The 14,229-nt window shown below is 48.5% G+C and overlaps 1 protein-coding gene across 2 annotated transcripts in view; it reads right to left on the bottom strand.

The window, feature by feature from the left end:
- Positions 1-1,466: 1,466 nt before the first annotated feature.
- Positions 1,467-14,229, bottom strand: part of Tgm3 (transglutaminase 3) — a 38,561-nt gene continuing 25,798 nt past the window's right edge. Inside the window, exons 8-13 of one of the 2 annotated variants that reach the window (XM_048459775.3) lie at positions 14,008-14,111; positions 12,235-12,480; positions 8,281-8,589; positions 5,681-5,838; positions 2,595-2,728; positions 1,467-2,186 (exon numbers count right to left, since the gene is read on the bottom strand). In XM_048459775.3, the coding sequence (XP_048315732.3) occupies positions 2,039-2,186; positions 2,595-2,728; positions 5,681-5,838; positions 8,281-8,589; positions 12,235-12,480; positions 14,008-14,111 (1,099 nt within the window). In that variant the 3' untranslated portion in view covers positions 1,467-2,038. Of the gene's footprint in view, positions 2,187-2,594; positions 2,759-5,680; positions 5,839-8,280; positions 8,590-12,234; positions 12,481-14,007; positions 14,112-14,229 lie in introns of both variants that reach the window. The other variant, XM_085696318.2, reaches the window with a different exon arrangement.

Below are 14,229 nucleotides of genomic sequence, written 5' to 3' on the forward strand. Positions count from 1 at the left end.
AGCCACCTCTCCATGTCTATTTTGTTTCCAGAATTGTTTAGAACTCAGGTAGGGCGAGAAGTTTATTAGTAGATTCCTTTCTCAGGACACCCGTGGCCAAGTTGAATAAATACCTGGCATAGATTATTATTATTTTTTTAATGCTACATCTTAAGAATCTCCTTGAGTCAGGGACCCATAGGCAGTTCTCATGCTGATGCTGGTTTTGCTGTCTGACCCCTGCACAGTATGGAGTCGGGCTTAAGGTGGGTAACTGGAAAGCACAGCCCACCTCGTGCTTGAGAAACCAGTCTAGACAAGCCTCCTAGGAGTGGGAGGTCATGGAAATCTCTGGCTTTTTCTAGCAAGGACCAGAGCAGCTGGCTATTTTACTTCGGCCTTCGCTGGGGCAGAGACACAGTCTCTGAGACAGAATGGATGGATACCCCTGTCCTTAACTCAAGGTGAAGGGCAGGCCCCAGGAGTGGCCGGCAGAGAGAGAGAGGGAGTTGTGGAGTTTGCAGTCAGAGACAGAAACTTATCCTGCACAGTTGGGGACCTGCTCTGCGGCAGGGACTTAGGGATCAGCTGCCCTCAGTCACCAGAGTCATGGCCAGGTGGGAGTCCTGGGGAGAGCTTGGCATGGGGAGCAAGTGTGGGTACAAAGTCTGTTGTTGGTCTCCCCGGTCTGCATTCCCATGCCCCCCACCCAGGAATCAGGGTGTGGTAGCAGCTGGACTAGTGGGAAGATGCCAGCGTGCTTGGTGATGCTTACTCACTGGTGGGGCAAGGGGATGTGAGCCTCCTGGGCCAGCAGACCTGGGCTGCAGCCATCACAAAAGTGCTTCTGGCCTCTTCTAGGGAAGTTAGGGACAGCAGGTGCAACTCTTGGACCAAAGCCACGCTGCCTGCGTTAGGGAGCGTGCTGTAGACAAAGCCTGCGCTTCAACACCAGCTCACAAATGAGGTTCGTGGCCACGTGGCAGTAAAAGTGGACTTTTGTTATTTTTAGCCCTCCCAACTGTGTGCAGACTAACCCTCTTATTGGGCTATTGTCCAGCCTCAGGCATTTTGTTAGAGCAATAGGGCACAGACTAACACAGCATAGCAGGAAAGAGCCCGGTGTGAGCAGAGCCTGCTCCATCTTAGGTTTCCTGAAAATATCTTAAAATCCTCTCTCTGGTGCAGGTATACAGGTCCTGAAGGAGTTCCCTAAGCATGCACAGTGTTAGAACCCGCCTTTACAAGGAACTCCCTGCCAAGGCAACCTCATATAATTTGGACATTACATTAGGAAGTTTGAACTGGCTTACAGCGTTCCCCTGTTTTGTCCCTTGAAGCCACAAAGACAAGCACATTCCCTATGGACACAGATACACAGCAGACAAGGCCACCTCATCCAGCCCGTCTCTAGACGAGGTGACCCCAGTCCCTCCCCACCTTCACCACCCGAGGCAGTGCAGTCTGATGGAATTGACATTGTATGATTGCATGCATTTAACATTTATTTTGACTGTAAGGATGGAACCGGCGTGGTACGATTGCCTGCACTTAACATTTATTTTGACTATACAGTGGAATCAGCGTTGTATGATTGCACCGTTTAACATTTATTTTGATGGTAAGGGTGTGAGTGCTGTGTTATGCGATTAATTGAACTACTCCTTGCCTTCCATGGAGGCTGAGGGAGGAACGGATACCCCAGCTGCAGGCTGGGGATCAGCAAACAGTCCAGGCTGGCTTCTTCCCAAGGTGCATTGAGTTCCTAGGGGAGGCGTCGTTGCTGCCGCAGCATTGATGGGGGCGAGAGATCAGCAGGGCCACGGGCTCCAAGGGAAGCAAGGAGGACATGTGCAAAACTGATCGTTCTAGACCAGGGTGGACCTGGCCTAGCTTGAGGTGAAGGGGGTTGGGCGGGGGCTTGCTAGAAGTCCATGTCTGGCAGCCGTGGGGACACAGGAGGCTTCTCAAGCTGGACAGCATAGGCAGCAGTTTCGCTCCCCGGGAGAGCCCTGTCTGGTCTGTGTTACCCAAGTCTGTGGGAGCGCCGCCGGGTCCTTCACTCGGCCACATCGATGAACAGCATGGCCTTGATGGCTGGGAATTTGTTGCAGGAAAAGTCGGCGACCAGTTGCTTGGTGCCACTCCGGGTGGGAAGAATCTCAAATCGGATCCGGGACTTCTCCTTGGGACGCAGGGCTGGCACACTGATGGGGAAGGATATGGATTAAGTGTTGATGTAAAAGCCGGAGGGCTCCAAGTTCGGCTCTAGTGGTGTCAGGCAAAGCTACCACTTCGTCACCTCTCTCTCTTTGCCTCTCTGATAACCTGGGTCCCTTCAGTTCTGTGACTTCCAGTTGGTGGGGAGGCAGGAAGTCTTACAGTCTCCCAAATATGCTAAGCCCTAAAGACCAGATTTTAGCACTGGCAATTAGGACTTCAAGTTTGATGAACTCCAAATAAAATGCAAATGAAGATCCTTGGGTACCAAGCCCCACAAAAAATGAGGATTTGAGGCCATAGGTTGCTCTTCCTGTCCTACTTAAAGGCCCAGCGTAGGCCCGCCTGTCCCACATCTGGCCATCCCTACAAAGCTGCTGAGACCCGGGACTTACTCGATTCTGAGGTTGCCACGTAGCAGGCCGCTGCCCTCCACCATCAGCACACAGTCCCTCACTGGCTCATCCAGGGGGTTGGAGAAGAGCATCTGCACATTCACGGGCTTCCGCACGTGAGCCTCCTCCAGCACCTGTAGGGAGGGGTCATGCGTCGGTGCCAGCTGTGTGACACCGAGACATCACTATTTTCCCTACACTGTGGTGGGAAACAGATTCAGAGGGGGACCTGTGCTGTCCTCTGTGACTGGAAGCATAATATGACACCTCACAGCCTCAGCCCAGCTCCTCCTTCCAAAGACAGCCCACTGTCAGTTACTTTTCCTGAATCTTCTGCTTATTGGTTTTTTTCCTTAAGAAAAACATCATTTATTGTGTGTGTGTTGTGTTGTGTGTGTGTGTGTGTGTGTGTGTGTGTTTCTGGCCTTTCAGGAGGCTAGAAGAGGCCCTCAGCTCCCTGGAGCTGAAGTTAAAGGCCATTGTGACCCACTCAACATGGTTCCGGGCATCAAACACGGGCAAGAATAGTACTTGCTTAAACGGCCATCTCTCCAGCCCCTTTATTGGTTGCGTCTTTTTTTACCCTTAAAGTCATTCCTGGGAGATGCCAGCTACTGAGGATATACCCAAGACTCCCGAGGTGACTCAGGTACAGGCGCACAGCCATGGTCCCTTCTGCTCTTGATCGCAAAAATTGAGGCAAACAGGCTATTTTTCTGTGGTGACACCCAGGCTGCTTCCCTGCTTGTGGAGCCCAGACAATTCCTATGTGTCATGTCGCGGTTTTGGCAGGGCTCCAACACTGACCCGGCTGGAGTCACAGGGAATGATGTCTTGATTTGGGGTCATATAAGCAACACAAACTACTTATTCACCCCAAAAGGTGGAGACTGTCATTTATCTGATAAGCATCAGCTTCGAATCTGGGCAGACATACCCGGCAAGAGGGATAATTACTTATCTCTCCCCTTCTAGCTAGGAACAAATGACGTCATGGCAAAAGGAAGCGAGCGTTTTGGAAATAGATGTTGAAATTGTGTGACTGGCAGATTGCTCTCTTTTCTTCCTTTGAGAAACACTGAAGATTGCTGGGCTTGTGAGTTTCTTTCCCTTGTAACTGCTCATGGCTGCCATTGTATAGTGTCCAAGGCCAAGCTCAGACTGATTTGACAGCTTGGGAAACTCACACACTGGCAAAAAGAAGGACTTTCCTGCCCCAAAGCGTAGGCTATTTTTTGACAGATTCTGTAACACAGAGCAGTGCATTGTGAATAAGTGAGGCATATTAAACGCCACGATTACTGTAATTTCTCTCCTGAAACTCAAAGTATTTGTAATAATTTGAAGAGAAAAGCATAGTTTTATGCTATTGATGTATAACAACGCTACATAAGTAGTACCAGATTCTTCTTGCTGACAAATTTATACATCTGTATGTTTAGCTATCTTTATTGTTATTTATTAACCAAGTCTATAACACATTCATTTACATTTTCAAATATCTGTTTCTTTCTGTTTTTTTTCTTGAGACAGGATTTCTCTGTGTTCAAATACCTGTTTCTTTATCTTTATGGTTATGTATTAATCTGGGTCTATAAATGCATCCATCAGACTGGATATGGACCACTAGCCATGAACTTGAAGATTCGCACCCCTTTGGGAAAAATACTCAGATTTTATTTCTGATCTCATTGTCTAAGGTCCCCGTGTTAACCTATATTAATCACCAATCAGCATTAGAGGAGACAACAGAGTTTCACACAACATATTATCTTTTTTATAGATTTTCTTTATGAGTTTAGAACTCTGGCTGCTCTGAGTGAACCACACATTGACTTGTTTAGTGGACAAAAATATCCCTGTTTTCTAGAAGCTCCAAAAGAGGGGAGAATGTGGAAAATTGGGTGTCTCTGATAAAAAGACTTCTTGACTGGATGCAGTGATAAAGACATTATAGTGTCTTTAAAGATAAATTAGACATCATACGGAAATCTAAAAAATGTTGAGCAAAATTGAATATATGAATAAAAGATGACTCTAAGGATGTTTGAGGATTAGGGAGTAAAATGGGGGAAAACTGACTTAATTTAAATGCTCATGGTTTGGGGGCAAGATGTTTTTATAGCTAAGCTGCCCAGCGTTGTTTTCCCAGCTTAGGGAGTGGGAGACAACACTCAACTGTCCATCACATCTTGGGAATGCCTTGTGAAGCAAGAGGGGCTGCACCATGCAGGGGTCATGCTGGGATGGCCAACAGCTTCCCTCTGGGAAGGGAGGAAGGGCAGGCCACTAGCTCTGCCGTGGCTGGGACCCACGGAGGGCACTGCTTCTGTTTTATGAAGTTTGTGTGGTACGATGGATCCCGGGACAGCGGTAACACCTGTTTTACTGGCATGGACTCTCAGATAAGGGGACAAATTGTTATACAAAGGTCTGTTTTTAGCTGGGACAAATGTTTAGAACATTCTGAGGCTGTGTCACTGGTGACCAGGCCTGATTGTGAAGAGCTGTCAAGAGAGGCTAACCCTGAGGAATTGACACCCTGCCAGGGGAGTGTCTTCTCCCTCTGACAGCATTAGAATGGCAGCCTTAGTTAAAGGACCTGCTCACTTTCCACACTGATAAATACTGGAGCCCAGCTGTAAGGCCAAGTCACTTTAGTGCAAGGCCCGCGGTTGGGTCTACTGCCCCATGGTGACTGTCTGGCCCCTGAGGCAGGACCGCTACTGTCCTGAAACACAGCTAGACCAAACAGGACAGTAAAAGGTTAGCTGCACAGAGAAATGGGAGCCTGCATCAAAGTGGACACCCTGGGTTCCCTCTTGATACCAGGAACCCTGGGGGCTATGGGCACTTAGCAGAGGTGGGACCAAGGCGGACACAATTACAATTACCTGGATCCTATACAATGGGCGCTTGGGAAGTCGGCAGTGGGATTGCACAGGAAGAGACAAACGCTATGTATAGATACAGTAGGTGAAGGTGCGGCCTGATCCACAAGAGGGTCTTGTGTACACCCCTAGGAAAACTCAGTCTTTTCTGCTCACTCCTGGTGTCTGGGGGAGGCACTCCCCACATCCTCTTACCTCCAGGGTCAGGGTGGGGTTGTCTAGGATGACATCCCTCTCCACCACCACCTCAGCCTCATCTGTCACCTTGCATACGGCTGTGGTTCGGATCATGTTGTCCGCCTTCAGGTATCTATCGTACAGAGAGTACGCGATCTTCACAGGATGCTGTATTTCTGAAAGGAGAAGCAGTGGGTGGGCGATCTGACGGGGGACGATGGGCTCTGAGATCATCCTTAGAATTGAATTATGGTGGGCTGAGCTGGCAGGAGGTTCTACAGGTAGCCTATTTACTTTCATTGCTCAGGTCTTGTGGTGTGTGTGTGTGTGTGTGTGTGTGTGTGTGTGTGTGTGTGTTTGTTGGTTTTGGTTTGGATTTTTAGCAGTATGTGTTTTAGCATGTGCATGTGTTTCAGAATAGGGATTGAGGAGGTGCCAGGATGCAAGCCAACAGGCAGACTCCAAAAAAAGGGAGACTTGCTGAGCTGAAGTACAGATGCCCCTCCCAGGCCTGGGGAATGTCAGAGAATATGTTTCCTTCTAAGGGACAGGGTAAGAACAAGGATGCTAACCGATTGCCTAATGGCAGCAGTGATAAGGATGACAACCCAGTAATGACTGGGAAGGGAAGCCAAGGCCTCTGGCCAAATCAATGCTTCAGTCCTCCCAGCCATCCAATAAGCTGCGATTCCAATGTGACAGTGCCCTCAACTTCCTTCCACTCTCTGCTCTCCCTCCCCTGCTCACCGAAGCTGCACACATGCTAGCAAGGCAGACTTTAAAGACCGCAGTCTCATCTAAGTCATGGCGCGCCTCCTGTGCTTCATGGCAAACAACTCCCATGGTTCCCTGCTGCCTTAGGGAGCAAGTCCAGACTCGTTTTAACTTGTCTCTGCCCCAACTGTCCAAAAGGCACCACTTCCTTAAAAAAACCACCCCCGCACCTTCTTATCATTCTGTACGGAAATCAGGCGTGTTTCCACCACGCTTTGCCTTGTGGGCTTTCCCTCATCGGAACTCCCCCCTCTGACTTCTCTCTAGGCCCTGAGGACTCTCTCTGTGGCGCTGGGGACAGGATCCAAGGCCTCGTGCATGCTAAGCTCACACCCTATCGGCAAGTTACATTCCACCCCACTTTTCCACCACTGTAGATGGCAGGGATTTCTCCTTCTTCAGACACTCTGCACACTGCTCTCCCTTCCCACAGTTGCTCTTGGTGGCCTGGGGGTAAGACAGCTAATTAGGAGAAAGTTCCTTCAGCTTTTAGGATGAGAAGAACTGGCAGGAGCTGGAGAAGACCTCCTTGGATCTGTTGATCCCCGCTTCTCAGTGGTCCAACTCTGAGGCTCAGAAAGGGAAGGAGACTCACCCAGGCTCTCCCAGAGAGTCCCCGAGCACTGGGACTCCAGGATCGCTTCACCTGCCTCCTCCCTGTTTTCTTTCCTTTCTGCTGTCTTTACAGAGGATTAAAATACTTTTTCCTTCATACGGAATATTTCTGGCCTACAGAAATAGGTTTTCCTGGGCGAGAGAAGTATCTTTGCTAGAGTTCTTGTCTACCATTCAGGGGATCCCGAGTTCCATCCCTAGGTCCCCCTCCCCCACCAAAACAAAAAGGCTCCCCCCTTTTTTTTTTAAGTGTCAGAGGCAAATAATAGCAACAGTTGTTTCTGATATTGAAATGTCTGCTGGAAGACAAACTGTAATGTATGTACCTTTCAGTGAAGGTAACATAGTTCACTTTCTCTTGGAATTCTTCCAAGACGGGCTGTATAATTAATCAGTTTCCATTAATTCTTGGTGTGAAGCAAATAGCCACCCCACCCTTGCCGATCTGCTTTGTCAGCCTAAGCTTTTCATAACAGCTCAAGGATTTTGCCAATGTGGGCACACCTGCATTCTAATCCCATGGAACCAACCTCCCTCTGCCCCACCTTGTTCCCATCCCATCTCTGCTGCCCTGAAGCAGCAGTGAACCTCCCAAAAGCGTAGATCTCCAAGAAAATCTGTCACTGTCATCAGGAGCCAAGAAATGGCACTCAGACCTTGGGAGCTATGGGCAAAATGGGGCAAGGGTTTAAGATCCTGGAATCTATTGCAGGCTACCCAAGGCCAAACGTACAATAGGACTGGGGGGTGAGAGCAGGGCGGATGCAACAAAAATGAGAGGTGACATTGGATTTAACATCAGGAAACCAAGGACCAAGACCTCACCCCATAATCACTACGGCAAACCAAGTCACAAGTCTCTGAAGCCTTATGTCGGACTCTGTAACATAGGTCTTGAAGTCCACCTCATTTAGAAGGTCAGATGAGGTCACATTTACTACGAAAATCATGCAGGGTAGCACAAACCTGTACAGGACGTTGTGCTGTGGCTATGAGCTACCAAAGCCTCCCTTCTTCCCTTGCCAGGGTGTAATAATATGAGGTTAGTACCACAATGATGGGCCTTGCTCATAGGACAGCAACGGCCGGAGCGTCAGAACTAAGGCTTACCCATGGAGGCCATTCATTACTCCACCCATAGTGAATTGACTCACCCAAAGCCCAGCAGGAGCTCTTTGGTGATCAGCCCCTTAGACTTATGGAGTCCCAACAACTACGGGATGAGTTACCTTCCTCGGGATCCAAGGATATTGTGGCGGAGTCTTTCCAAACTTCGTGGACAAGGGTGCCATTGTAGACGATGGTCCAGGCTGTCATGTTCACTGTCACTGTCTTCCTATCTCTTGTCAGGTTTTTGAGCATCAGGGCCAGACTGACTTCTTTGCCCACTGCCAGTGCACTGACGACCCTGAACCTCCCAGAAATGCTGGGCGCCCCTTCCTCCCCTGCCAAATCTCTCGCAGACGTGGGGCCGAAAGATGCATTTGGTTTCAGTTTACTCAAAGCCTTCTGGTGCACTTGTCTTTCCTCACTGGAACCTGTGAGTTGGTGAAAGAAACAAAAACAAAACAAGGACACCTCAGGGATGTGACCGCTATTCAGACAATGGACGGTATGACCAACCCCGCATCCGAAAGTGACTTGGAACTAACATTGACACCACTTTTGTGGGTCCAAGTTGCTCCCAGCAAGTGTCTGATCTTGTGAGGTCTCCATTAACACTTCCTAGTATAAGGCTTCTAGACCAATCAGTCCCTGGTCCTTTGCCCATCAAGTCTACCCTGTCAGGAAACTACAGGAAAAGCTGGGTTAGTTCCTGTAAATAAGCACTATGGGGTGTCATCTTTTCTTTGCTTTAAGTTAGGTTTTTTTTTTCATTTTCTGTCTCCCTCCTTTCCTCTTCCCCTCCCTCCCTCCCTTCCTCTCCCTCCTCCTTCCTTCCATCTCTTTCTCACTTCTTTTCTCTTTCTTTGAATGAAAAGTCTTTTGTGAGCCTTGAAGGACAATTATTTATAAACAAATGACAAAACTGAGCCAAGGAACGAATCCATAAACAAAATCACAGTTACGAGAGAGAACTTCAAAACCTTTCCCCTGTGCCCCTGCCTTGTGTCTATAGGAACTACGGGAGTCAGGAGGTGACACTCTTGTCTGTGCCAGCCAACAAGAAATTCCTGTGACTGATAAGGTTCCAAGTCATGACTAGTTAGAAATTCCAAATTGCTGAGAAATTTGGTCTTTCCAAATGGCAAGGACTAATCTAAGAAGATGCCTTTCCCGACTCAGACGCAGGCCGTAGGTGCTGCTGACTATGGCAACAGAAGCAGTGCATGGAGAGCCCTGGTGACACTCTAAAAAGGCTTGTGGTACACTGAGAACAGAGCAAACTACTTCAAGCCCTCGCCGACTAAACAGTTCACCTCTGGCTCCCTGCCTTGACCTGTGTACCATACAGCCGAAGGTCCCGGCTTCCCAAGAAGACAGAAGAGTAACCGTGTTGGCATTTGTGGGCCATGTTGGTGGCCCCTAGGCTTTTTCCAACCATTGTGAACATTTTAAGGTAAACCAGAAGGCTTACGATGGGTGCTCTCCAAGTTAGCGAGTCCTCTCCATGAATTATGTATATTTCCTGGCAGGGACTTCAGAGGCTCATGCTAAGAGAAGCTGCTGATTTGGACTACTCTGAAATTTGAATGAAGAAAGGGATGGACTCATCTCCAGGGATCCGCAGCCTGGTCCAAGGATCCTCCCCTGTCCCCTGCTGCAAGAAGGTAGCTGGATTACCAGGCTTGACAGCTCCTGGAGGGCCAGGTTCCTCTGGATGCCCTTCCATTCTTGCTGAGTTCTCAGTCCACACCCAGGGCTGAAGGCTGTGCCGAGCTTTCTGAGCCTCTGAGCCTGAGACCTTGAAGCAGGCGTTTGCACAAGGAGGTTCCAGAGCCTATATAGGTCACCCGCTGAGCTTACTCAAGACTGCTGCTTCCTGCTGCTGTTTTCCCACCACAACATTGCTATTGTGTAAATGCTTAGCAACCCGTTTTATGAGCTTTTCCTGCCTGAGGCCCTCTGAGACCAACTGGCATCATTAGGCAAGAAGATCTGGATACATCAGACAGCTGCTCCATCTTGTCGTGCATGAGCGGAGGTGCTGCCAGGAGTCCTGTGGGCCCCTCTCTATTGCTTAGGAAGTTGCTAGAACTCTGGAGAGGCAGGATCAAAGTGTGAGAGTAATGGGGACTCTCACAGGCTCAGACAACCAGGTGAAAGGTACCTGAGCAAAACAGGCTATGGAAAGGCCTCATTCCAGGGAGAGCACAGACATCCAAATGATGGAAGCTCACCATCCTAGTCATCAAGTCCTTGCTGTGTGCCAAGCGCTGCACTTTGCACTTTATGTACATTTTTATGTTGAGAACCAACCCCAGAGAGGCAATTGCTATTCTCATTTTACTAGCAAAGGGACAAGAGAACCGGAGATCCTACAAGCTTGTTATAAGTGGGAGGTAGGACTGAGAGTCACCTTCTGTCCTGGTTTATTTGTTTCCTGTTTTCTACACTTGTTTTGCATCATGATATTGAAAACACCAGTCTGGCACCTGCCTCTCCAGTGATAGCATCTTCTGTGTTTTATCTACACGGTACCCGGAGTAGGTATTCAGACAGTAGGCACTCAGAAAGTCGTCAGAATCGAAATAGAATCACGTGCGCCAATCGTAACAAAACTAAACAGACACTTGAAGCTGAGAGGTTACAAAGGGAAGTGTCCTTTTCATAAACGCCTGATGGCTGCTTTGGCAAAAGTCTACCCGAACCATGAGCTTCTCCAGAGACCACAAATGTAACTCAACCCAAAAGAACCACAAGGACATCTGCCCCGCAATTGTCTGCTCAACCCTGCACCGCTACCACCTTGGTTATTCATCACTGTGGCCAAAAAGTACTGTCTCAAAACATCTGATGGCATCGTCTTCATTTCTGCCTCTGAAAGCATTCTCTGCACCTCAACCCCTTTGAAGAGACCAATGGTTTCCTACAGTGCGTGTGTTCTTCCAATGCGCTACCATTCTCAGACAAGCGGGTTTCAGTTACAGAGAATCTCACTTGGATTTTTGTTTGTTTGTTTGTTTGTTTTTTCATATTGCCAGACTCAGGAGTATTTATTGACTGAGGACAACCTGCAAAATGTCCATCCACTGGTACCTGGTGTGGATGCCCCTGTCCTTGGAGCCAGGCTCCACCTCCTGGAGCCGGGTTTCTCCTTCTGGGAACTCCAGCCAACAGCAGCAGCCGCGAGTTGTCAGAGATTCAGTCTGATTTTAGGGGCACTGCAGGCACATTTAGAAGGGCGCTTTTTTGCTCCCTTCCTAGAAATTGACTTTGCGGGATCAAGTGAGTCAACTACTTCCAGGTCTTTCGGGAAGAGTGAAGTATCAACCCACGGAAAGAGTGTCTGCGGCCTGCTAGAGCCACTGCTAAATGCCTCTGGGCTATTTCTAAAGTCGAACGCCACCTTCAAATGAAGAACTCCTGCCATCATTGAGAACTATGATGCTCCGGGTTCCCAAAGCAACTCTAATAGAGATAAGGCAGTTTCACAGCACATGGCCTTCCAAGGATGCCAGCAGCAGTACAGATGATGGAGATTTCAGGGACCACGGCATTTGCCTCTTCAGGTGACCATACCTCTGGGCTTCTTAGGGGATGGGAACTGTGAATGTATATGGCGTAAGCCCACATCCCTGAATTTCCTTGTCTATTTTTTTTTGTTGTTGAAATCGCATTTTCTGTTTATGTTCTGGGAGACAAAATGGACTGATAGAAAACTATGTCTCAAAGCCCTGAGAACCACGCCTCTCCCTGGGATGTTCAATCATAGTGCCATTTGTGCATCCGTTGTGCAATTGAGAAAGGATCACCTCTGGAGGTGGGCTGGGCTGGCAGCTGTCTGTGCTCTGTGGCTGTGTAGCTTGTGTTTTATCTGCTCGTGATGTTTCTGTCCCCAGTGAAAAAAGCAGTTGAGCACTTGGTGGTAGAGAGACACACCCTGCCATTTGTACGGAACAGACTGAGCTGTAGAGGTATTGGGTAAAGGACTTTTGTCTTGTCATTCCCAAAGCTGTCCGCCCATCACTAAGTTCCTTGTGATATCACTCCGTCACACCAACCTTAAGCACCAATCTTACCTTCTGGATACTTGTACTTGTCTGTGATATCCATGCGAGCGTTGCTGCCCACGGCCTTGGTGCTGATGTATTTGCCAATGGAGTAAGTGTCCAAAGAGTTCTGCTTCTGGCTGCCATTGCTGCTATTATAGATCCAAGTGATGCGATCGGCATTGACCTCCGCGAAGATGAAGACCATGTCAAAATTCAGGTTTATGTCACCATCTCGTATTCCATTCACGGAAGCGGGACCACACTGGAACACACCTGGCGGTCAAGACACAGAGTTTGGGTGCATGCAAACCACGGTTAAGCTCATCCACTTCCGGCCTGCCCAGGCACTGCCGAGGGCCTTCTGCCAGCACGTCAGCCCTCCACCTTTCCCTCAGCCAAACTGCAACCCAGACCGTGACCCACTGGTATGACATAGAACAGCTACCCACCACCATCATTCTGTACCAAGTCCCAGGTCCAGCTCCATTTAAGACAGGCTAAGCTGTATGTCCTACATGTGTGTCACCTGGGCTGACGCTCTGATGCCAGTCTGGTCTTGCTGTGAAGCGCTGCCTTTCTGCCTCTGAACTCACTGTGGCCCTAAGATGCACTGACCTCCCATTTCTAGAAGTCGCTCCTGAACATCTAGTGCATGGAGTTCCTCACTCCTCTGCGTCCTAACCCCAACCTTCACACACACACACACACACACACACACACACACACACACACACACACACACATTCTTATGTTTATAAAACTAACAAAAAGATACATGCATAATTTTCTATACTCAGGGGAAAGAGGGACCCAGATTTTCTTAAACCATAAATCACAGAAAGTAAATTTGATATCTCGGCACATGCAAGACATGAGTGGGTCAGTAGTTAGTCTTGGTTCTGATACTTTACTTTATTCTCCTTTATATTCTGTTTTGTTTTTACTTCTTGGCATGGTTACAATTCATTAACTTGATTTTATAGCCACTCACAAGTTTCACTGAAAAGTCTAAAAAGTAGTAGCTAGAAAATATTCAAAAGGTTCCCCTCTAGCCCCAAGTTTACAAAAGGATGTCTGTTAGCAAGGTCAGGGTAGGGACATTAGCGTGACAATAAGACTGAATTCTTATTCTAAGTCCTTTCATAACTTCTGAGCTGCTCTGATACTTTCAATTATTTATGTATATTATTTATATACATAGTATATATTAATTTATACATTTTTATTGTTTGAAAGGAACAATTCAAAATGAAATTAACAGTCAAGACAGGCTTCTCCTGAGGTTAGAGGCAGAAGATGAAAAACTCCAGCGAGCCTAAGATCCATCTTTGATGGGAGAGGAGGCAAGAGACGAAAGTGAGTGCACTGGCCCTTGGGAGAGACAAGGCACCGGGTCTAAAAGGGGAGGCTAGCCGGCCAGAGGCATACAGGAGAAGAAGCAGCCCCTATTGCCTTGGGCGGGCCTGTCACAGAAAGAATAACAGGACTGAATCCACAGGGCTCCTGCCCTGGGAGGACCATGCTTTTGGTGGCAGTGGTAGGAAGTAATCATTGACAGGGGCAGACATCTTTTCCCTGTTGTCAGCCGTATCTATGCCAGGGCTCTTCAGTGGTAGCAGCAGCTGGAGGGGCCGCAGAGGAGGTGTTCATTTAAACAGCAGCACGGTCAATACAACATAAGGAGAATTCTTTTAAAAAAAAATCCTTCATCCCACTGTGCTTTGGGGAGCTAGAGAGGGCTTTGGGTTACTCCCTCGTGTAAACAACAGAGCCAAGCTCCAGCGGCTCCCGCGAGATTACCTTGGCTTCTCTCCTGCGGGGTGGCATCCAGCACCTGCCATCCATTGTACGAGGGGCCTAGGTCAGTCCGCACGAACCAGCCTTCATTCCAGACATGGAAATTCCTGCAGATAGAAGCCCCTGTAACTAGTGAGTGGCAATAATACATCTCCCACCAAACAATGCAGCTCCCAGTTTCTCCCTGAAGGTGCGGATGCTGTGCCAGAGACCCTGCTGGCCTTG

Source organism: Myodes glareolus, chromosome 10, assembly GCF_982192425.1.
Source record: "Myodes glareolus chromosome 10, mMyoGla1.1, whole genome shotgun sequence".
Lineage (NCBI taxonomy): Eukaryota > Metazoa > Chordata > Mammalia > Rodentia > Cricetidae > Myodes > Myodes glareolus.